General features: G+C 42.2%; 1 protein-coding gene across 1 annotated transcript in view; it reads right to left on the bottom strand.

The window, feature by feature from the left end:
• sobpa (sine oculis binding protein homolog (Drosophila) a) overlaps nt 1–22481 on the bottom strand; it is a 41630-nt gene that overhangs the window by 1574 nt on the left and 17575 nt on the right. Inside the window, exons 4-7 of the mRNA XM_069723904.1 lie at nt 21019–21170; nt 19044–19067; nt 9720–9815; nt 1491–3549 (exon numbers count right to left, since the gene is read on the bottom strand). Coding sequence (XP_069580005.1) covers nt 1492–3549; nt 9720–9815; nt 19044–19067; nt 21019–21170 — 2330 coding nt within the window. The 3' untranslated portion in view covers nt 1491. The remainder of the gene's footprint in view (nt 1–1490; nt 3550–9719; nt 9816–19043; nt 19068–21018; nt 21171–22481) is intronic.

Raw genomic sequence — 22481 nt, 5'->3', positions numbered from 1 at the left:
TTGTTCAAACCACCGTGGATCCAATTAAAGAACATGCAGCTTTTTGGCAAGCGCTTCCTAATTTGGGGTTTATTCTCTCTGGTACTCACAATCAGTATCAGCTCGAGGACACTTTTGGGCAAATAAAGAATGAAATATTCAGCATCTGCTTCTCCGGTCACATACATTTTACATAATGTTTTACATATTTCATAATGAATGCCTTGCGATATCACAGGCGAGTGAGAAAGGTGAGACGCAGCATTTGACATTTTGCCCTTGCCCATACCAATAATGATAAATAGTGAATGGTACCTGAAGGTTACATCACTTCGGTTCACTTCAGCTGTTGCTCTGCTTTTAGCGATGCCAACGGTGCACCGGGCTGGATTTCCATCTTTTGTGGTTCCTAATTAATCTTATTCAGAGCGCCCGCCTCGTGTTACCACAACCTGAATTGGTCTTCAATTGCTCTTGAATACAATTTCATTTAATTAATAACTCAAGGAGTGCATCATTAAATTTAGTATTAATGTGCTGAATAAACCCTTTGACATGAGAGATTTCCCATTTCCATTCTGGAGCTCGTGGAGGTGAACTGCCAGTTTACCTTCCTAGAAAATGAGAGCAAGCTCAGGTGGAAATATGTCTTTGGTAAATTAAAGTGTTGGTTAAACACATGGTCGAGCAAGAAAGTCATAAAAAATCATAACAACAAAGACTGCACAAATACAACATCTAGTTTGTTGACATTTGTATTTAAGCCATTTGTTTATCTGATATCGAGTCTTAAAGCGGTTCTAAAGCAGTGCATTCAAGGAAGAAAAACAAATTGGACTAAATTTACTGTAATAGTCAACATTAGTGCCGACTGGCTACACCTTCACTTAAAAGATCTCATAATTACGAGATATGCTGTAAAAAAATTATTTCTTACATAACCGCAATCTGCTTCCATCTTTCGTGAAGACGCTCCTGGAGACCACCCGCCTGCCCTGGATGTATCAACGCCACCTTTTAGTCGTACTTCTATATCTCATCTTTTCACAAATGGCTTCATGTTCCCTCCAGGTTCACAAACCCTTTTATAGCCTCTTCCCTGTGAGTGCCCATCCATGTGTGTTTCAAATGGACTCTGACATTATTTTAGGCTATTAGCTCAGCAGATGCTTGTTTGACCTCTTCCACCGTCTGTATGAAGAAACACCGCATTCACCCCTTGAATCAATTATCTCCTGGTGAAACTCTGATTCGGTGATCAACCTTCTTATGTCATTTCAAACTGATATAACATATAATAACCTTTCTGCCAGAGCTCCTCAGACTTGAAACACTAAATATGTCACAAACAACTCATTAAAGACTATTTTAGAAGTGAATAATTCAAAGATGCCTTCTTGGGAGTGAAACATTACAACCGAGTGACAATACAATGCTGCGAATTATGAAATGTCACTGAATGAATCTGTGTAAATTTATACTGAAAGGCAGAGACATCGTGGTGGGCCCACCTCATTTGTTTTGATTGCGAATTCGCAGACACCTCCTCTTCAGCGGCGGCTCCAGCTCGGGACTCCCGTCTGCCGACAACGGTGCACTGATGGAGCAGGACAAGATGGCCGCCTTGTCGGCGGCGGGCTTTGGCACGGGCTGGATGACCACGCAGCCTCCGGTCGACAGCAGCGGCAGGGCGTAGCCGTGCTCGCCCTCCTCCACGTTGGAGTCGGGATCCGGCTTACCCTCCGCCGTGTCCACTGTCTCGTCTTGTGCCGAGACCCGTTTCCCCGGCTCCCGATCGCCCACCGAGCAATTGTTCTCCTTCAGCGCCTCGTGTTCCAGCTCGCCGTTGGCTGGCTGCTCCTCCGCTTCTCCGTCTCCTGCGACCCCGTCTCCTCTGCGGTCGGGGCAAGATTCAAAAGCAGGAGTGAGAAGTGGATGCCATCCCGTACCGTTGACTATGACATTACACGGGGCAGCGGGGTTGGTTTGGAGCTGGGGCGGGGGTGGGGCCTGGGTCTGTACTGTGCTGGATAAAGGTGGTGCGGTAAGGTTGGAGATGCAGGAATTCAGCTGGCTCACTGGGGGATCAGCTTTGCTGAAGGGGCTGCTGTTGCTGGAAGGTAGGGCGGATGACTCCAGTGTGTTAAGGTGTGTGGTCCCTTCCAGCTCCGCAGGACTGAGGAGGCCCTGAGACAGCAGAGCCCCTTCCCCTCCATCCCAACCACCTTTCCCTTCCCTCCCTGTCCCAGCAGCTGGTGGAGACCTCGATTCGAACTCGGCCTCTACTTTGACCTGCACCCCGGGTAGCATTCTCTGAATTACCTGCTGTTGGCATGACCTTTGGGAAACAGTTAGATCAATAACCCCGTCCATCGGTCCAGAGCCACTGGCTGGATAAAGGTTGCCTGAATTGTCCTCTGCCTTCACAGTCAAGTCCACTAACGCTGTCCTGCCTCTCTCTGAGCGCCCAGGAGAGACACGCTCTCCACCAGCTGGCTCCGTCTTCTGCTCCCCTCTGTCCCCTCCAGAGGAGCCGGGCGAGTGGAGCCCAGACGCTGACGCTTCTGAGGACTCTGGAGCGCTGCGGAAGAAGCCACTGGTCTCAGGTTGGTCCCTGGACGTTTTGGGGTTGAAGGGGATCGGGATTGGAATCGGGATTGGGACTGGGAGGGGTACAATGACAGGGTAAGGGACCAAAAGGGTAGGCGGGGGTACCAATGGAGCCAAGGATGGCATGCCGAAGTTCATCATTGGGGGTAGAGGGATGTGTCCGTTGGGCATCATGTTGACCGGGGGGAAAGGGGGCAGGCCTGGCATGGGGAGACCAGGGTGTGGGGGCATCATGCCAGGGTTGGGATTGGATGAGGGGTGGACATGCGGGGACAGCATGGGCCTGTGCATGGGGCTTGATGCTGGACCAAGGGACCGAGAGGGAGGTGGTGGACCGATACCAGGGATCATAGGGTTCGACAGCGGGCTGTTGTGCCCTGCTGAGTGGGCGGAGGGGCGAAGAAATGGTGGACGAATATGCTGCATCATTTGGTGCTCCATGAATAGAGGCAGCGGCATGGGTCCCCGGGGGGTCATCACCATGGGAGGGCTACCCGAAGGAAGCCCCATTGGTGGGTGCAAAGAGGGAACAGGCGGATGGGGAAGAGTGGGGCTCTCGTGGGGTCTGGGTGTGGGGATTTTGGCGGATGAGGAGGGGGACGGGGAGCAAACAGCAACATTGTCTGATGGTGAGGTGGCAGAAGAAGTGGAAGGAGCCAAAGCAGAGGCGGCGCAAAGCCCCCCCGGCGAGGGAGCTTTACGCCGAAGGTCCGTTAATGGCGTTCCCCAGGATTCAGGAGTGAGCAGCTGTCCTCCGCTGCACTCCGGCTTACCCTCCCCACCGGCCCCGTGTCCCGGGTTACACAGCGCACCGGGCAGGGCGGCCTGGGTCTCCTTGTAGAAAATGTCCATCTTATATTGGTTTAGGCATTTGGCACTGCAGAACTGCAGCCTCCGCTCACCAGCACCAAAGTCCAGGTACTCCTTCGTGTGGCGGATGTGTTTGCACCAGTCACACACCTGCAGGAAAAGATAAACACAACACATAAACTGCATCAGCGCCAGTCCCCCTGCATACAGAAGACTTCTAATTTGCTTTTGATGATAAAACCTGAAAAAGAAGAAGCTGCAACGCCACACCATCTGGATATAAGCTCATTAAGGAAACTAATGCTGTTTCTAGATTCTTTCATAGATGTGGGTTTGTGTTTGTGAATGAATCGTCATTGTTGCGTTTCCTCTGCTCTACACAGACAGAAGTAATTGTGCGCTTAATGGCGTTCTGCTGCTACGTACGATTGAAGTGACTTTGCCTCTAACTTTCTGTCCTAACAAGGAATGCCCATTTACACCTTGTGTTGGCAATAAAGGCACTCTCAGTCTTATTTAACCACAGTCTCCTTGGGAGACCAACGCCTCAAGCACAGACGAAGAGATGATTTCCCTCGAGTGGCCTTGCATACTTAGTATTGAATTGTGTGCTGACTAGTCAACAGATATCAATGTAGTTATTTACAGGTATCAGCTTAGTGTAGAACTTTCAAATTTCCTTATTTTAGCTCCTAAATTTATAGCTGAAGTATATTCATCCTGTGGATGACTGGCTGAACATCTTACTACTAAAATGCAGTACTAATTGAAAACATTCGTGATAAGTGTGAGGTTTTGGTGTCAATTAATTCAAATCAGACTGCAAGTACCTCTTTTTTTTTTTTTTTTTAAAGGATCTGTGTCGGGTCCTTTGGGACATTCACGTGTTACTTTCAAGGCAAGATTTGACAATTTGAAGTAATACCATTTACGCATGTTGTGATGGAAAGTGAAACAATGCATATTGCTTTATTATCTATTTTAACTCTATTTGTGTTTAATTTTATGCATTCTATCTGTTCTTATGCATTTGATTCCCTTTTTTAAAATTTCCATTTATATGTGAAACATGGGATGTAATTTTCTAGCTGTAAAGCACTTTGAGCTGCATTTCTTGTATAAAAGGTGCTATACAAGTCAAGTTTATTATTATTATTGAATGTATATTCTCTTTGAGGAAATTATGCAAAATTATGCACAAATCTATTAAAAGAAAAATCTAAAAAGCATTGAACTGTTATTTCACACCAACAATGGGATCTTGTGTATTTATGATTGAAACAACTGGGTGGAGCAACACAGCCTTGTTCATGGTAAGGTAGTTGCATCATTTTATCTGCAATACATATAATAATGGAATAATTTGGTAGAGGATTATGAATTCATTCATTTTAACTGATCTCTGACTTCTAATTCTAATGTCCACTGATATCTAAACAATAGGATTTTTTTTTTTTTTTAATTTTATGTCATACTAATGAAATTCTGTAGTAGCAAATCCTTTTTTGAAACTAATCCAATTACTAAGTCACGATCAGATCAGCTTCTAGAGTCACATTGGGATTTTCAAAGTGCGGTCAGAGCCAGTGATTTTATTTTTAATGAGCTAGCTTAGCTTTGTTTCTCATCATATGTTGTGCTTGAGATCAATTCTGTGTGCAGAAAGCAGCGGGATCCAAACACGTGGAGGCTCGGCTGAAAAGTTGTCTTTCTCAGTCGCTGCGGTGGCAAAGATCCCCGAACGCCCTGCTGCACTGTTTCATCAACGTTATGCACCTTTTCAGTGCTAAACGTGCACATTTTTCTTGGTGAAGAAAATGAATGTGACCCTGGCAGAGCAGATAGCGGTGGGCGAGCCCCGAACACGGCGTTACTCGTCAGGCCACACACAGCTCACTCTGTCAGCTCTGGGAGGAGTGGCAGGTCCTCGCTGCAGATAATTAAGGCATTAATCAGTTGTCAGACCCTTCAACGACATCCATCCATCACACGGACCCTTAAGCCCCCCTGCTGAATGTTAATAAGTCGAGGGATGCAACCGGAAGGTGGATAAACTCCTTTTTGCATGCTGCATAGCAACATTGGCTTATTTGGCAGGATCGTGTCTGGCAGCAGCTGAAAGACTCACATGGTCTGTTTGGGCAGATGCACCGGACCACTGGCCAGGATTTCAAAAGAATACATGGCATGCTGTCCTGCAGCTGCGACATGTGTAAAACATCAGGTTCTTTGCATACATTACGTGTTTTATATCCGATTGTCTCGGATAGGCTGGACTGATTGGAATCCACGAAAAGTATTATATCTAATAAGTTTAGAGTCATCAAGCAGAAACTTAATAACTGATTTGAGTTGAGAACAAGCAGCTGGAGAACATAAGGAACCAAAGCAAGAACAGATCAGAGACGTGAGTACACAGCGACTTCTCTGCTTAAACAGTGCTGGAAGGACTCGGATGTCGCTCCCTTGAATTCTACACGTTTTAACTGCCCATTTAGTTCTCGCTAATTCAATGAGCCATGACTGAGTAAAAGTCAAAAAGGTGCTCTCACAAGTTGAGTTTGATAATGGCAGGCCCAGGATATTTTAAATAATAAATGTGCTGAAATTTTCCTCGACTCAGAAAGACAGATGGAGAGCACTTAACGACTTTCTGCACCATGAGTGAAATTTCACTGCGCATTACACTAATGGAGTTGTGCTTTCTCTTTCTCGCTCGCTCCCCACTCCTGCACACAGATGTTTGCAGTTGAATGTAATTATGGTCATTTATTTCCGTCGTGGCCAACGAACCAGCGGCGGTGGTGCAGTTTAACCATTTGCGCTACAACAATTAGCGTACTTCTGAACAAGCACCATCGCCTCGGCAGTCGTCACGTTCTTCCTCCTCTCGCCCGACGACCCGGCGAAATTTAAGAATCACCAAATGACAACTAGTTTTAGCGCGTAATTAGTTTAAACTAACAAGTTAGGTGGGATGACGATCGCAGGCGGTTCTCAGGGGGTTTAGGGGGGGGATTGGTACAAGAGGATTTAATTGCTGCAGTCACAGAGAAGAAGGAGAGGGTCGTGGACCAACAGGTTGCAGAGGAAGATGAGACGGTGAAGAAGAGGAAGAGGGCGCAGGTGTTAGAGAGATTGCAGAGGATGTGGAGGATTTAGATAATGAAGAGGAAGAAAAGAAGGAGAGTTGCAGAGGGTTAAGAGGTTGGAGAGTTTCAGACGGTGCAGAGATTGTACGTTTTCACAAGAGGCTGCAGCGACCGAAGTGGTTTTATATTTAGGATGAAGCGGTTTCTGAGAATGAGGGGGTTTAAAGGAGGAAAAAGTGCATCAAGGGACAGGCTTGTGTATCCCACCCCTCCCCTTGTTAAGGTCGATACGCGATTCTTCTGACACTTCTCAGATTGCTGGCATAATCACATCGTACAAAACAGGAGGATTAAACCCGTGAAAATGAACCAGGTGCTCGAAGTGAGGCGGTCTCTTGGTTTTTTGTTTTTTTTGTTTTTTTGGTTAAGTCGTCTTACACTCCAAACAATCTGCAGCGAAGTATCCACTCCTGACAAACACAAACACTGCACCTGCTGCACAGCCCCAAAAAACTAGATTACGTAGCAACCGAGTGCCATCTTAAAGCACCTGGTCCATCGGAAAGAGAAAACACAGTAAAGATTATGCTGAGCTGTACGCAAAGAAATTTAATTTTGGCGATGCTTAAAAGACCATCTGTAACATGCGGACTTATTGCTATGATTAGCCGAACTATCAGATTACAGTGGCCTCATTCACTGTTGCAATAGTTATAATTACCTGGCTGATAAAAGTGGAAACATAGCCAGGTCGTATGCTTTCTGCTTTATATTGGCTGCACTGTGAACCTGACTTCTTCATTAAAACCTGAATGTATCATGAAAAGTTTAAACCGCAGATAAAAGCCAAAGAAGACGAGACCTGCACTCCCCGCGAGGCTGCTCTTATCACAGCCAGGCCGTCCCATCACTCATTATAGATGTGACATACAAAGGCCATTCTCACTTGGTCGGTTGAAGCTCAAGTGCGCCATATTTCACAGCACAAACTCACGCACGGCGAGTAGAATAACTCCGGCTGCAGGAGTGATGAGACGGAGCTGGCGGACTGTGTTGGGATGTCACCGCAGCAGACCGGTCCGCGTTTCCTTTCCCACAACGGGGCGTCTTTGCTTAGAGCGAAAGAAGTCACTTCGCTGGGAAAGATTTAGACGAGAAGATCAATACTTCTCTCATATCTGAACTCCAAATATGAACCTCGTGCCTGCCACTAGTTAGCTTCGCGTAGCATAAAGACTGAAAACGGGGGGGAACGAGCTCGTTTGTTAAAATCGAACAAAACCCACCGACTAGCATCTTTAAATCTGACGCATAAACACTTTATACCTCATTTATTTAATCTAAAAGAAACAAAATGTAAAAAAAAACATTCTGTGTTGGACTATTTTTTTGCAGGGAGCAGTTACTTCTTTACTAGCTTCCTGACAACTTTGACTTATAATTATTTTTACTTTTTCTGCCGATCAAACAATAAAAAGGTGCAAGTTTCGCAATGAGGGGAAGATGTGATATAATTTAAAAATGGGGATAACGGTGGCAGTCTTTCTCAGGAAGACATTCATGGGTTTGCACTATTGTATATAATCCATAATTATCAGTAATCATTTCAAAACGTGTGATCAAAGTTTAAATTCACTGTTTCTCTCCGTTCTGAAAATAATGGTAGATTAAAATATACGCTGTGATCTTTCTTTCCTCACATTCAGTAAATATTGGTAGGATTGAGTGGATGAAAAAGTTGTTTAAAGTGCCTTCATATTAGCTCCAGAAAATACTGTCTTTGACTGTTTGGAGACCTCCAGTAAAGTGCAGGTATCTGATGAGAAGGGCCAGAGTGGCCGTCTGTAGCCACATATTGGTGGAAAAAACCCCAGAAATGAACTTTTAAAAAATAGAGTGAACAATCTTTAGCCACACACCGTACAGGCGTAAGTTATCTTTAGGTGTAAAAAGAGGAATCCTCAGTGATGCAGCCAGAGGCACTTTCCATGGACACCAACTCTCAGATTTGCTTTACTGTCTTTTGATGTGCAGTAAATCTTACATTTCTTTGTATTTTTGTCTCACTTTTTTGTATTTTATTTATTAAACTCTCTACCGATTGCTAGAGAATAGATCATTTTGAAGAATCTGAAGACTCCTGGCCTGAAAAAAAAATTAAGATTGTTGTTTGTTGTTTACATGAAAAGTAAACTGGCGCCTGAATTTTCAGCAAGATAGCATAACTTTAAAGGAAAAACTTCTTGTGGCCTGGGTCCTTTTTTTTTTTTTTCCCCTAGTTTTGGCTACTATTTAATTTAATTGTTATAACACTCTGCTCTCTGGAGTAAAAGGTTAAGATCTGGAAACACAGCAACATTGTACAAAGAAAATCTGAAGGGGTGAGAAACGAGCAGATTATCAGACATTTGGACGCCTTTTTCTTCAGAGGTCAAACTGATCTGTGGGTTTGTGTGGAGGGTTTAAGAAGCAGCTGTTTGTAAAGTGTCATTTGTGATCAGAGATTAAAACATACAGTTTGGGTTGTAACTTTACAGTCTGATATTGTTTAGATTTTCTTATCTGGTGTGTTTTTACTTAGTGAGTACATGGAGGAATTGCTATTGTAATATTATTAGACATATGCCATAGATTGCCAAAGAATTGGTAAAAGCTATGAAAGTTGGAGTGAAGTTGAAAGTTCCACATTAGTAGCATAAAAGTGGCATGTTAGTGGATATATTTTATGAATCCCAAACTGTTTTCTTTCGCTAAACACATTATTTACAATGCTCAATAAATATGATTAAATAAACAAAATGAGCTACACATTGCATCTTACTTTCACCATAAACATGTTACAGTTGCAGCAATATTTTACCCTCTCTAATTCTGGATGAGTTTATAAATGTCTCAATACCTACAACCCCCAACACAAGTCACTGAATGTGATGTATAATGAAAACGAGCAAAGCAAATGATTAAGCATGAAAGAAATTATGGAAAGCTCAAACTGAAAAGTATGCAAACTTTACGTATAAACATGACTTGTGTGCTGCGAGCTGAGGTTGAGTCTGCTGTTTGATGTCTCCTTTTACAGTCATGCCCAAATATGAACCATCCAGTCACATGTCAGGAAAGAAATGACTTGAAAATGACACACCAACAAAGAACAACAGTCAAAAACATATTTGTGCAGTAGCCATCAAGCTTAAACTCTATCTGGTGTTAAATGGTTATGATCCTTACAAGCACATCGCTGTTTGTCTTGAAGACAAGCCTGGGCGTGTCCTGAGTAAAGCTGTGCTGGGGTAATTTCCCACCGAGGCCATCGTCGTCTCTCGCCTGGGGGGGGAGAAATAATGGCTTCTTTTTACGAATGGACAAAATAAACAGGTGAACAGAGGCAACAAGGAAAAACTCAGAAAATGGAAAACAACACTGAGGAAGATGAACAGAAATGGTTGACTGTAAAACGGGTGGACAGTCATTGGTTTGTGGACAAACCAATCTACAAAAATCTCTGGAACGAAACAGCGTGTGAGTGTGCAGGCATGCATGTGCAGGTTGAGGCGTCGGAGAGACATTTAGTTCACACATTGAAAACGCTGCCCTCTAATAACAGCAGCGTGTTTTAAAACATCCATTTATCTAAGTAGAAAATATAACATTTGAAATATAAAACAGAATATATTAATATCAATCTATACTAAGCATAAATAAAACATACGGAGGGCTCTGAAGTCTGCGTGACATCGTTTTTTTTAAACTTTATTTGTGTTAATATTAGCGTAGCAAAGTGTACCAAGCGGGAGCCATAAGTAAGAAAGTCAAACTTGTTTTCTAATCACTCAATAAATTCATAATGAGGTTTGATACCGTGTTTAAAAGATCTGCAAACTTTTGCTCAGGCTGACTGTGGGGGAGCTTTGCTGAGAATTACATCTCAATGCTAACAACGCCAACAGTGAGGGAAATGTTAATTAAGTACAATTAAAAGCAGATAGAAACAAAATCGATTAAATTAGAGCCAGCGCTGGACTTTATTTTGATGTATCGACCAGCCGTAGTGGCGGCCATTTGGCGACACTTCCTAAAGTTGCTGATATCTCTGACTTGGAATAACAACACAAAATTATCTCCGACATCTGACAACCAGGGAATTTATAGGTTTTGAACAGAATAACAAGTCGCTAGCATCATGCATTACTCGTTTGTTAATGGATGAGCTTACAATCAAAGTAATTCCCTACAAGGTGAATAAAACCTCAGTCAAAAGAAGGCAATTATTAATATTGTTGAATATCTTCTGATTGGACAATAAACAGACTTTGCACCAACCATTACTTGAAGCGTTTAGGTATAAACTTGCAAATTAATTTCAGTTTAGATTTTTTTTATTTTATACTAAAGTCATTGGTTAGTTGCTATGTAATAAGCATTGATACCATAATATTGCTGAATACAAACTGACTATGATAACGAGTTAAATTGGAGAATATTATGGTTGACTGTAAAGCTGTATAGCAGAGGAGGAGAGGGAACCTTGTGACCTCAGCCTGAAATGTTGTGGATATTGTTGGTCATTATTTGACACACTTTTCCAGTAGCATGACGTGTCCTGTAGCAATAAAATGCTTATAATACACAATAAAATGATAACTTTTCCCCAAACAGTAGCTGCTGTGGATTCCTTCTCATGGCTGTGCTGTTACAATGCCAAATTTCTTTAAACATTCACACCAGCAGGAGAAGTCGCCACCCTCTCCTGCACTCTGAGAGTCATTCATTATGCCCAGTGTGAAATCTGAGTGAGTCGATGCCGTTATGCCAGGCGTGCGCAATTTGGTTACTAAGAAGTTATTGGAGATGCCTTGTCTGGCACGGTGCCCAATTGCTCCATTGTGTTTCATTAAATGAAATGCACTTTTATATAATATAAGCCTCAGTATGATATAATTAGTTGATATTTTACAGCCGCGGGGCACCGAGCCGCCGCTATCAGAAATGGAGTTTTTTACGTCAATTATAAATGTTCATCGTGCCGTTCGCCACCCTGAAGCTGACATTTCAAACTAAGTCTACACCACTGACAGGTGAACCGCTGGCCGGAGCAGCTCTCTTTCATATTATGTTCCCTTCAAATTGCTCCCTGCAACCTTTGATTTATCGCAGGTAATTTGGCCTCCAGCTTTGTTCATCTCTCGCTGATACCAAAGGCCAACTCTGGCATATATTTTACATTTTTGGGTCCAAAGACTGATTGAGTTTGCCTCCGCTTCCATCTGCTTCCCTCACCTCCAGGTAGGGTTTCTCATTCCAGGCATACTGCCGTCGTGAAGCTGGTATTTGTACCGTAATCGACACATTGTGAGAATTTGACAGTAAAACACGGTTCTGCAACAATTTACAATGTAACGGCCAATTGTTGTTGTTGTTTTAGCTCTGTTACAAAACAAAACCAGAGACTGTCGGGCTCATAGTTAACCATGGTTAGAGTCAAGCTAAATGAGCAGTAGGTGTGGACACACACAGGTAAACGCACTTAAATTAATACACAAAGCTGGGCAGGCATTTGAGGACACACACACACACACACACACACACACACACACACACACACACACACACATACCTCTCTCTGTGACACACACATACAAAGATGCACCATTGTGCTATTATTCTGTCTCCAGTTTGTGCTCTGACCCTCTGGCCCTGCGCCAGTTCATTTGCATATTGTACTAATGAGGTGTTGGCACTGCGAACGAGGCGTGAGCCGCACACAGGGAGCCACACAGATAAAGGAGAAGGGGTGAATAGATGGATGGATGGATGGATGGATGATGGATGGACGGATGGATGGATGGACGGACGGATGGACGGACGGATGGATGGATGGATAGACAAACAGATAGATAGATAGATAGATAGATAGATAGATAGATAGATAGATAGATAGATAGATAGATAGATAGATAGATAGATAGATAGATAGATAGATAGATAGATAGATAGATAGATAGATAGATAGATAGATAGTAAATTGTAGTCACTGCTTCACCTTTGCACAATGAGGACATGAAATGCCAGTTGTGTCTTTCTTTCTTTCTAAAAGCTGTTTTTTTTGCTGCTGCTCCATCATGCCAGTAAACTGCAGCTGCCACACAGTTGAAGTTCCTTATAAGAATGACAGCGCAGGACATCGTCCGCCTGTCTCCCCTCTGGCGACGCCACCGTCCTGAGGGGGACGTCATGCCAGCTGCCACTGCGCTAGCTTTCCATCTGGCCATGCATACACGTCCAGGTGTGTGGTGTGTGTGTGTGTGTGTGTGTGTGTGTGTGTGTGTGTGTGTGTGTGTGTGTGTGTGTGTGTGTGTGTGTGTGTGTGTGTGTGTGTGTGTGTGTGTGTGTGTGTGTGTGTGTGTGTGTTTGTGCCCGTCACCTGCCAAAAGAGCTGCGCTTTCCCAAAGAAAGACGCTTGTAGGCAGGCTTTTCCAAAAATCCAAAGCCAAACACTACGGAGCGCGCTAGAGCTCATCCTAAAGCCTGAAATGAAGGTGCAGTCCCGGCACGGTGCAAACACCAGGTAGGAAAACACACTCTTACCCTAAAAAAAAATAACTTTCAGTTTACTTATATTTACACGGCGTTGTAGATGATTTACAACCACATGCACAGGAATATTTCACACGCCTGTGATCTTTGCAATTTAAATTTCGAGCAGGTTTTTTTAAGGGTTCTCCGGAAAGGGAAGTCATAAAAAAAAAAGTACATGAGAAGAGAGTAATACCTTCAGCCCGTTAAAAATTTAACACTTTCTTCACAGCAGAGTACTGATCTATGTTTCTATTTGAGCGTATTACTGTGGCTGACATCTCTACATTTTCTTTTTATTACAGAAAGAATGATGTAGGCCCATTTCCTTACACTAAATCTCTCTTTAAAGAGCTTTTCTCAGTATAAGTACCTCTGGAATAACATCGCTTTGGCATACTGACTTCGAATTTAGAATTACTGAATTGCTCTTGGAACTTCACAAGGTTACAAAGAGCATTTTCTTGCTTAAATCCATCATCACTACAGCTGAAATGTGTCTGCAAATGAAGAAATTAAGTTTGAATTTGTTTTTTACAGCACTTTTTTTGCGAGAGTCGAGTTTATCGCACCAAGTTTAAAAAAACGACACAAAGGAAAGGCAAGTTCATGCGTGCGGTTTCACCTTTACGGTCTCGACGCCTAGTTAGTCAGAGTTACTTTTGTCTTTATTTGAGCTGAATGGCTGGCAGCTATGAGATAATCACCTTCCTCTCTGTGCCCCGAAGCTGTGTCAGGCAGGCCTCAAGGCTTCCTAACCGCCAGTGAGGCTGAGCTATTGCAGACACTTCATCACACACACAAAAATTTCCACAAGCAGCTACATTCATATATACACACACACACACACACACACACACACACACACACACACACACACACACACACACACACACACACACACACACACACACACACACACACACACACACACACATGCTCAGACACCCTATGAGTATCTCTCTTATTAATTTTGCGTGTGTGCCCTCCCTGGCAGCCGATGGAGATGCAAAGTAAATTGCAGAGCGTTCGGGTGCAGGGAGGCAACCGACAGGGCTGCGTGTAAGGGGAGCAGACGGGTGTGTGTGTGTGTGTGTGTGTGTGTGTGTGTGTGTGTGTGTGTGTGTGTGTGTGTGTGTGTGCGTGTGCGTGTACGTGTACGTGTACGTGTACGTGTGTGTTGGAGGTAATGTGACATTTCTGGGCTGACATGAAGCGACACTCTGCCCCCTCGTGCCTGGAGGGAGCTCCCGGGGAAAGACACTGATGGAGGTCTGGGGTCTCCGGGGGGGGATCTCATGGTGTGAACAAAAAGCCTCACGCTGCGGCAGAAACAACCTGCATAACACAAGCTGGAGCGTCCTCACTGCCTGTTTCAGCCTTTTTTTTCAAAGTAATTTTTGCTTTATTTGCACGATGCATGAGGGCATAATTTAACTGTATATACACAAACAGATCGTATGTGATGCTTTCGTCAAATTCTGCATGAACAAATATTATAAATCACCCTCGGGATGACACATGAGCAACATTCAAGCCGCTTGTAGGAGCCAAAACATGTGTGTTTACTTTATGTTTGTGTGTTGATCACCTTTCGTTTATCTGTTCGAGGCATGGCGGCACTGAGACACAGTAACACAGAGGGGGAGTTTGGCTCCAGTGTTTTCTGTTGACCGTTGAACGACAAGCAACACGGCAACACAGTTGATGAATTTGTTAAGACTCCTGCATGCAGCATTTTAAATGCGACCCTAAATGATATGTGTGTTTCATGTGCGATGCATAAAGCTGGCTAACTCAATGAGGCGGCAAAGTATTCTCTAACCTGCACCTTTCTGCCACTGTGCTTCCCACTCACAGAGGGTAATTCATCACTGCTAATTGCCTAACTTAATCTTGGCACTGTGTCCAATGAGCAAGCATGTTTATCGGTGTATGTGTGGGTGTCTGATAAAGGGGGAAACCATGCGGCTGCATGTAAAACCGTGACTGTTGAGCAGGTTTTACGTCCGGCTGAAAAATAAACTCCAACCCTCAGTCATAATTCACGGTTTTAAACCCACAACCTGTACAATATCGAAGCTGAAAAGTTCAACTTTCCCTTCAGTTGATACCGCCACAATGTGTTCACAGCGGTGCCAGAGTTTCAGTGCATCACCAAATAAGAAAAAAGAGCCAAGCTGTGTCACTGAATTACCAGCGGACGGTCAGAAAGAGAATGAAAGTGAGCAGGCAGAGTGAGGCGACAGACAGAATAACTGAGCAGCGTGAGCGGCGAAGGAAGCACCACCTTCCATACCAACTAATCCGGGAGCTTAAGGCACACGGTAAACAGGCACATAAGTGATTAGCTTGAGTTAAACTATCAATCATCTTTCGCCCCACACACACACACATACGCACACACACACAAACACACACAAACACACACAAACACACACACACAACACACACTACATAATGTGGAGTTATGCGGCGATGTGAGAAACTAGCAGCCGTAGTCACCCTCGGAGGGGATTGGGTTTCATGGATGAGGCAGCTGAAGATATTTCATGCAACATAATGCCCACCCTCTACATCCTCTCTCCTCCCCCACGTCTCCTCCCGCCTCTATCCACAGCACATGCAGACATGAGATACTTTTTTTTTTTTTTTTTTCAGCCATGACAATTTTTGTTTTGTTTTTTTCCAGCTGAAAAAAAAAAAAAAAAAAAAAAAAGGAGAAAGCCTGCAGGCTGTGTTGTTGTGGCCAACCTTGTGGGTGCATGAGAAAAGAAACATGTGGGTATCGCTTTACACAAATGGTCTGCATGAGTGTGTGAGAGCCAGACAAAATACAGAATGTGAGCCGCTGTGGCAGAGCAGGCCTTTCCTGTGTTTGTGCTGTTTGAACATGTGCATTGCGCTGATGGATGAGAGAAATATCCAGCAGGTCCGACTGCTTATTAACAGGACTGTGTGTAAAATGATAGTATTTATGTAAACTGTGTGTGATGTGTTGGAAACTGTTGATGACTTTGTTGGCGCATTCGTACAATTCTCTTCTGCAAATGAATAGCTCCGATAAATGCAGCGTTTATGGAGCTCAAATACTAAAAAACTGTCACATGCAAACCATCATCTGTGGTGGTGATATTTCACCATCACAGATAAGACTGGCGGCATTTGCCATGTAACATTCGATTTTAAAATGTGAGTCAACAATATCGATCCAAAGGGATTGTCCAGCACAGTAACTACACCATGTGGTAACCTCAACTGGACTGAGTTAAAAAAAAATTCCCCTCGGGGATTAATAAAGTAACTACCTAACCTAACCTAACCTACATCTAGTTTAGTTCTTTGTTGTTATTCTAAGGGCATCACATGCTGCTGTTTGGTCAAAGCCCGCCGGCATCTCCGAGACATGAGGAGGTGTCTCAGGTGTAGGCACCAAGACTAATTGATCAGGGTCAGAAAAAGATCACGGTTTGCGGTACTTTACTTTACGTATGTTAAATACTTTACATAAGTTTACCTACGTACATTACTTAAAATAAATCCAAGTTGAGTTTTGTTTTCATATCGACATGGACACAAAGTTTCATCCCTCCGAACCTCATTTCAATGCGGACTTTCTCCCTTCCATCAACCTGACTTTCTTCTGTGAATGGTGTGGTCGTGGCACCGATGTCATTATGAAAATCTCCGAGGCACCAAGTGGGCCTTGAAGGAATGGCAGTATTTGACGCCCTGGGAATGAGGCCGCGCTCACCAGGCTATATTTACCCGTTAGATGGCGAAAAGATATCAAGTATAAGATACAGTTTGTACTATAGCTAGTGAGATGGATCAGGTTATTGTCTCTCTCAGAACTAGTTTTTTTTAGTTTTTTTTTTTAAATGTGCTGTTTAACCACGTTGGAATTTAAATGTGTTCATAGTTCATACAAACGGTCACACTGGAAGGCTCAATGGGACACAAGTGAGTCACTTTGCACATTATTTTGAGACTCCAGGTGATGCCAGAGTTTAAAAATGTTAACTTTTTAAGGGAGAGCAATGCAGTGATGGGCAACAAAGTTCAGTACTTTTTTTTAAAGATTATGTTTTGGGCATTTTGCTTTTAACGGATCACTGAAATAGAAAAATGTGGGTAAAGGGAGGAGGGTAATGACATGCACCAAAAGTCCAACCAGCCGGGAGTTTAACAGGCGACTCAGATGCTGAGCACATTTTTAACCATGTGGTTATGAGCCCTAACTACTCGGCCATCGAGTCTCCCCTTAGGGTAGTTTTTATTTGGTGATCATTCATACCTGTGGAGGAGAAGATTTTTATACTCCCACTGTCTGGATGTCCGTCATGGTCACAGAATACAGTATAAATGCAGCTTAAAGAGCCTGTTATTCCACTGACATAAACATTTAAAACATTTTCCATGAAATTAAGAGAGACAGCTCTCAAATGCTGCAGCTTTTCTGCTTATAGCTGTGCTGAAGACATCTAAATTTATAAAATCGTGTATTGGGACCATTAAACGTACTGCCTCCTCTCATAAATTAAATGAGTTAAGAAAACACAGACATGGTGCAGGTCCCAAGTTGTGCAAACAATGTACAGCTTTAAAGGTCAACGTTTTGGAAGAGCATTTCTGCCACTTGAGAAAATAATCCACCATCATTTTTTTTATTCATCTGGTAGAATTAGTCGTCCATACAAATACTGTATGTGCTTAATTTTTAAAAGGCTACCACTCAATACTGGTTAACCTGCTTTATTAGGCTCAATCTGAAGTGGAAAACGTAATTAAATTTTACTGCATTAAGCGATTGAGTTCATGAAGTGGTTTTGAAGAAGCAGCACACTGATTACATCCTAAAATTAAGCAGTCAAAAGGTGCAATATTAAGGTATTTTGAAGTATTGGTATTATAATAAGAGTTTATTTTAGATCACTAGCTGAACAATAAGTCAGAACTTTGACTTCTTACCGTGTCAGAAGTCAAAATGTAGATTTTTTTTTTTTCAGTTTCAAGTTTGAACTTTTCTATAAGTAGTGGAGCTGTCACTAAACTGAGACGACATGCTGTGAAATATCTGTCAAAAGTCTGGGGCGGGTTAACGTGGAGAGCAGCGAGAGAATTTGTATTTTTTTTCTCACCACACATGACGACAATATATTGCAGCTCTATTATGAACAAAAATGCCATTATGTATGTCATATAAAGTCCAAACGTAATGCAGAGATAATGAGGCTGACCAAATGTCATATCTGAACTAAAACAAAGTAAAAATGTTCTCTACAGAATGTACAGGAGACTATTATACTTATAATTAGCTATGATATACTGTGATATACTTTATATATAAAGTTTACATAAACTGCTTAGACAAGGCCCCTTGATTCACAGCAGGGAGCTTCCCTCACATCAGCTTTTTATTTGATGTCATGTGACTGATCTCTGACTGACATGGAGCTGCCTTGTCAACTTGTTTGTATGTGAAATGGCACAGACATGTATTTGCTTTTTTCTGACCTCCTCCGGAGCTCAAAGATCGAAATGAAAGAACGGTTCAAAAGCTGTGTTTTGATGTGATTTGATTCTTCGACCTGTCACATGCTCGACTGAGAAATTTCACCGTGTCAGAGACTCTTTGACATCGTCACATCACTTGTCATCCTTTCAACATTTAGTACGATGAAAACTACAAACTTACTATAAAAGTAAATGAGCTAAAATGTTAAGGAAGAAAAATGAAAAACATACTATGAGCGACAATACAGTAGACGCAAGGTTCAGCTTGATTCTCATGCTTTGGGAATAAAGTGTCAGAAAAAAAAAAAAAATTGGATATCATTAAGGGAAATGAAAAGACATACTCTTAGTGCACCCCTGTCTGCTTCCTGCTTCAGTGCAGTGCTTGAAAAGTGATTATGTTTGGATGAATAACTGACTTCAGGACAGACAAGCAGTAATAGTAAAACACGTCATACTCACGGCATAATTCCTTATATATCCCAGCTTTGGTACAAGAGAGAAAGGAGATTGTTTAACTACAGTCACTGGGGGGAAATGAGAACATAATGACAACTGATATTTGCTGTCTTATGCATCACAGTGACCAAGACATTCGAGGAAGTCGATCGCCTGAAGGAGTTTTTGTAATAAAATCCATGATTTATTCCTTATGGTTTCTGGATGAATGTATTACGTATAATGCATTTCATATTAAAGCCAAACCTGAAAAAGTAATGACAGGGTTTTCAGATTGCCCTTTTGAAACAGGTTTTTTTTTTTTTTTTTTTTTTTTTTTTGGGGGGGGGTTAAAATGACCTTTTGATGTCTCGAGTCAGAATTTAGGGTGATGATACAACAGATAAAACAACCTTGTCACAGCGTAAAGACTATTAAAAAGTAAAGTAAGCTTAATTTTGCTGTCGTCTTATACAAAGCTTGCCTAATGATAAAATATTTTCTGGCTCTCTGTTCAAGCCAATAAAACAGATACAGGAGCTGCATCTCTGAATGGAGCCTTAACAGACAAAACTAAGACCTACAGAACATATATGTCATTTGTTTACATGTAATATACAAATGAAAACTGTAATTTTGTGTGTAAAATCTTTCACTTTTGTAAAGATTTTAAGTGCATTGACCTTTCAAGCAGCGCTGGAGATAAGAGTTTACTCTGACAGCTAAATTAGGATATTATCTACTCTCTTTGGACCTTTGAATTTTTCAGCCTCGCATCTGTTCAAGTTCTACAATATTTGCTTCAAGGCAAGTTGCACTAACATTTTCCATATCCAGGACAATAAGATTACAAAGGGCTAAATGAAAATGTGAGGAGAAATTGGACGCTGAATTGGCACAATGGAAAGAAGAGGATCTGTGGGAGGGTGGTGGAGGAACTCCTATCAAAGCACCTGAGCTCAGCTGCCAAATTATACCAATTACATATACTATGTTTACATTTTTCAAGATTAGCATCAGTACAACTAAACCAAACTGTTTCTGTTCCCCCAGACATCGAGCTCTCTACTTGCCCAAAGTTAAAGAAATTGTTTCACATTTTGGGAAATATGCTTAATCCATGAAGAAATGTCTAACATCAAATAATTCCCTGTTAAACCACCAATATTTTTACATTGTTGTTCTTTCTGTGAAAAAGTCAAATAGAAGGCAGATTTATTTTTTTTTTTTAAACTTTGGAGAAAACTACAGCAATGTGCAAAGCAGCTCTCGTCAGTGTCCTGAAGCACGACAGAGACAGTTATTAAAAACATCGATCCAAAAGATTCTAATCATTCAGTGTTCGACCGGAGCGACCGACTGAACTCAAACGGTGAATATTCCTCACAGTCCCCAGCTTCCTGGCACTAAACTCCATTTATAATTCTCGATATTTTAAAAGTCTCCTTGCTGAATGTCAGACATGAACGCTGACTTTAATGAATTTTACAGTCTTTGTAACTGATCTACAGTTTGACGTACTTTACATAAAACGTTCTAGGCCTGTTTCGGGCAGTTTGAGCCGTTGACTACCGAACTCATCAACGCATTTAAACCGTTCCCTCAGTGAGTGAGCGTCTCCCTGCAGCTTGACTCGCAGCTTTACTGTACTTTGCTGTGCTAACCACCTCTTGGGGTCGAGCTGCCGTCGTATCACAGAGATCAGAGAATAGTAGCGTATTTCCCAAACTGCTGAACTATTCCTTTAAATGTTAAAACCTTTTCAGCTGATGAACACGATTTCCCAGCAATCGTTTCCTTCGTGGCAACAAGTGTTTTATAATATATACATTTATTTCACGCTTGTAATTTGAATTTTTGGATTTGTCCATTTTCTATGGTCCTACGGGCCTCACTGATGATGATGATGACCGTAGATTTGTGTCTCAATGTACCTGCAAAGCCTGTTAAAATATGTTACATTAAAGTGTGCGGCTGATGATGAATGAAGGGACTTCACCTTGTTTCTCTTGAAATAAGCTCTGCGGCAGGCGGCGAAGCACTTCTCGCTGCAGAAGCTCTTCAGCTCGCTCCCCATGCTCAGAGAGTAGCGTTTGACGCCGATCTTCTGGCACCAAGCGCACATGATCTGCACATTGGATGCATCTTCATCTAGAGGGAAAGAAACAGAAGTGAAAGTGAGGATGGACTGTTTACACCCCGGGACTTTAAAGTGCACATTCAGGCCCAGGAGCCAAAACAGATCATTCCAAATCTTCCATTTTTTTTTTCTAATTCTGTGGCCAGTGTCGACATTGTGTTATACGTCTATCCTTATTCTGATTAGAAAGTATGTTATATACTAAAGAGTCCTTGGCAGAGAATAAGCATGCAAGAACTAGAAGTATTAAACACAGACCAAAAGGGATTAATTCCACTGATTAAGCCCAGCTGCTGGGCTGGTTAAATCTTTTCAAGATTCAAGCCACAAAACCGCTGCAGGATTTATAATGAAGCCCTGCCATGGGTAAATGCAGCCGAACCAGATGAGCCAGGGATATGGGAAAAGGCCTATTTGTGGCTGTGCTGTGTGGGATTCAGAGAGCACTAAGAGGAAAGAAGCATGTATACTGATGATGCTGAAGATGACACGTGATAGAGGGTGTCGTCTCCTCTTCAAATTATGCTCATAGTTTGTGTTAGCCAATATAATTGTCAGTAAAGTGAGGTTTGGTTCACAGCGCAATACATTTAAAATAAAGAAAACCTTCTCTCCAAACTCAATTTTTTTTTTTTTTTTTTCCCCAAATTATTCATGTTGAGGCCACTTTAAAGCCAGAGAGAAGGAAGAGGAGGAAGAAAATAAAAACATGAGGGAAATAAATACATAAACAAATTTACTGAGCAGCCCACAATGACAGTCACAGTGACAAACAAATATTCACATTAAAGACAAGACCGGGTGATAATGGAATCCACATTAAAGAGACATTCAGTTCGAGTCATTTAGGGGGCACTGAACTGTGTGGTGACTGAAGACCGTCTGTTAACTGGTGTACGTTAATATAAATTGGCACAGTTTTCACTCAATTTAAAATCTTATATGTATGAAATAATATAACTAATATAATATTAAGTACAAAAGAGGAAAATACTGGTGGAATTACAATGACAAATACTGAGTAGTATTTGGTGTATATTTGTATGTTAGTGGGCATTTTTGCTGCAGAGCTCTGGCAGTAAAGGTGGACTGCAGCAAGTTATCAATAAACGTGCACTATTTTTTTTTCAGTTGATATGTGCAAGTGTGTGGATTTACGCCTCATTCAATGCAGCTTTGTCCAAAATTTATGACCTGAGTGGGAGGACGGCAGTAAGTTTCTTGCTAAGTCTAAGAGAAAGCACTCTATAAAATACATTTGTAGGACTAAAAGAGTACCAAGATCTCATCTGTCTCTTAAAATGTCTATATAAATCTGCATC

This window comes from Brachyistius frenatus, unplaced genomic scaffold, assembly GCF_029030835.1.
Source record: "Brachyistius frenatus isolate BFR_SWC_R1_liver_20210118 unplaced genomic scaffold, ASM2903083v1 Contig_350, whole genome shotgun sequence".
Taxonomy (NCBI): Eukaryota; Metazoa; Chordata; class Actinopteri; family Embiotocidae; genus Brachyistius; species Brachyistius frenatus.
This window is presented reverse-complemented; position numbering and strand designations above follow the sequence as displayed.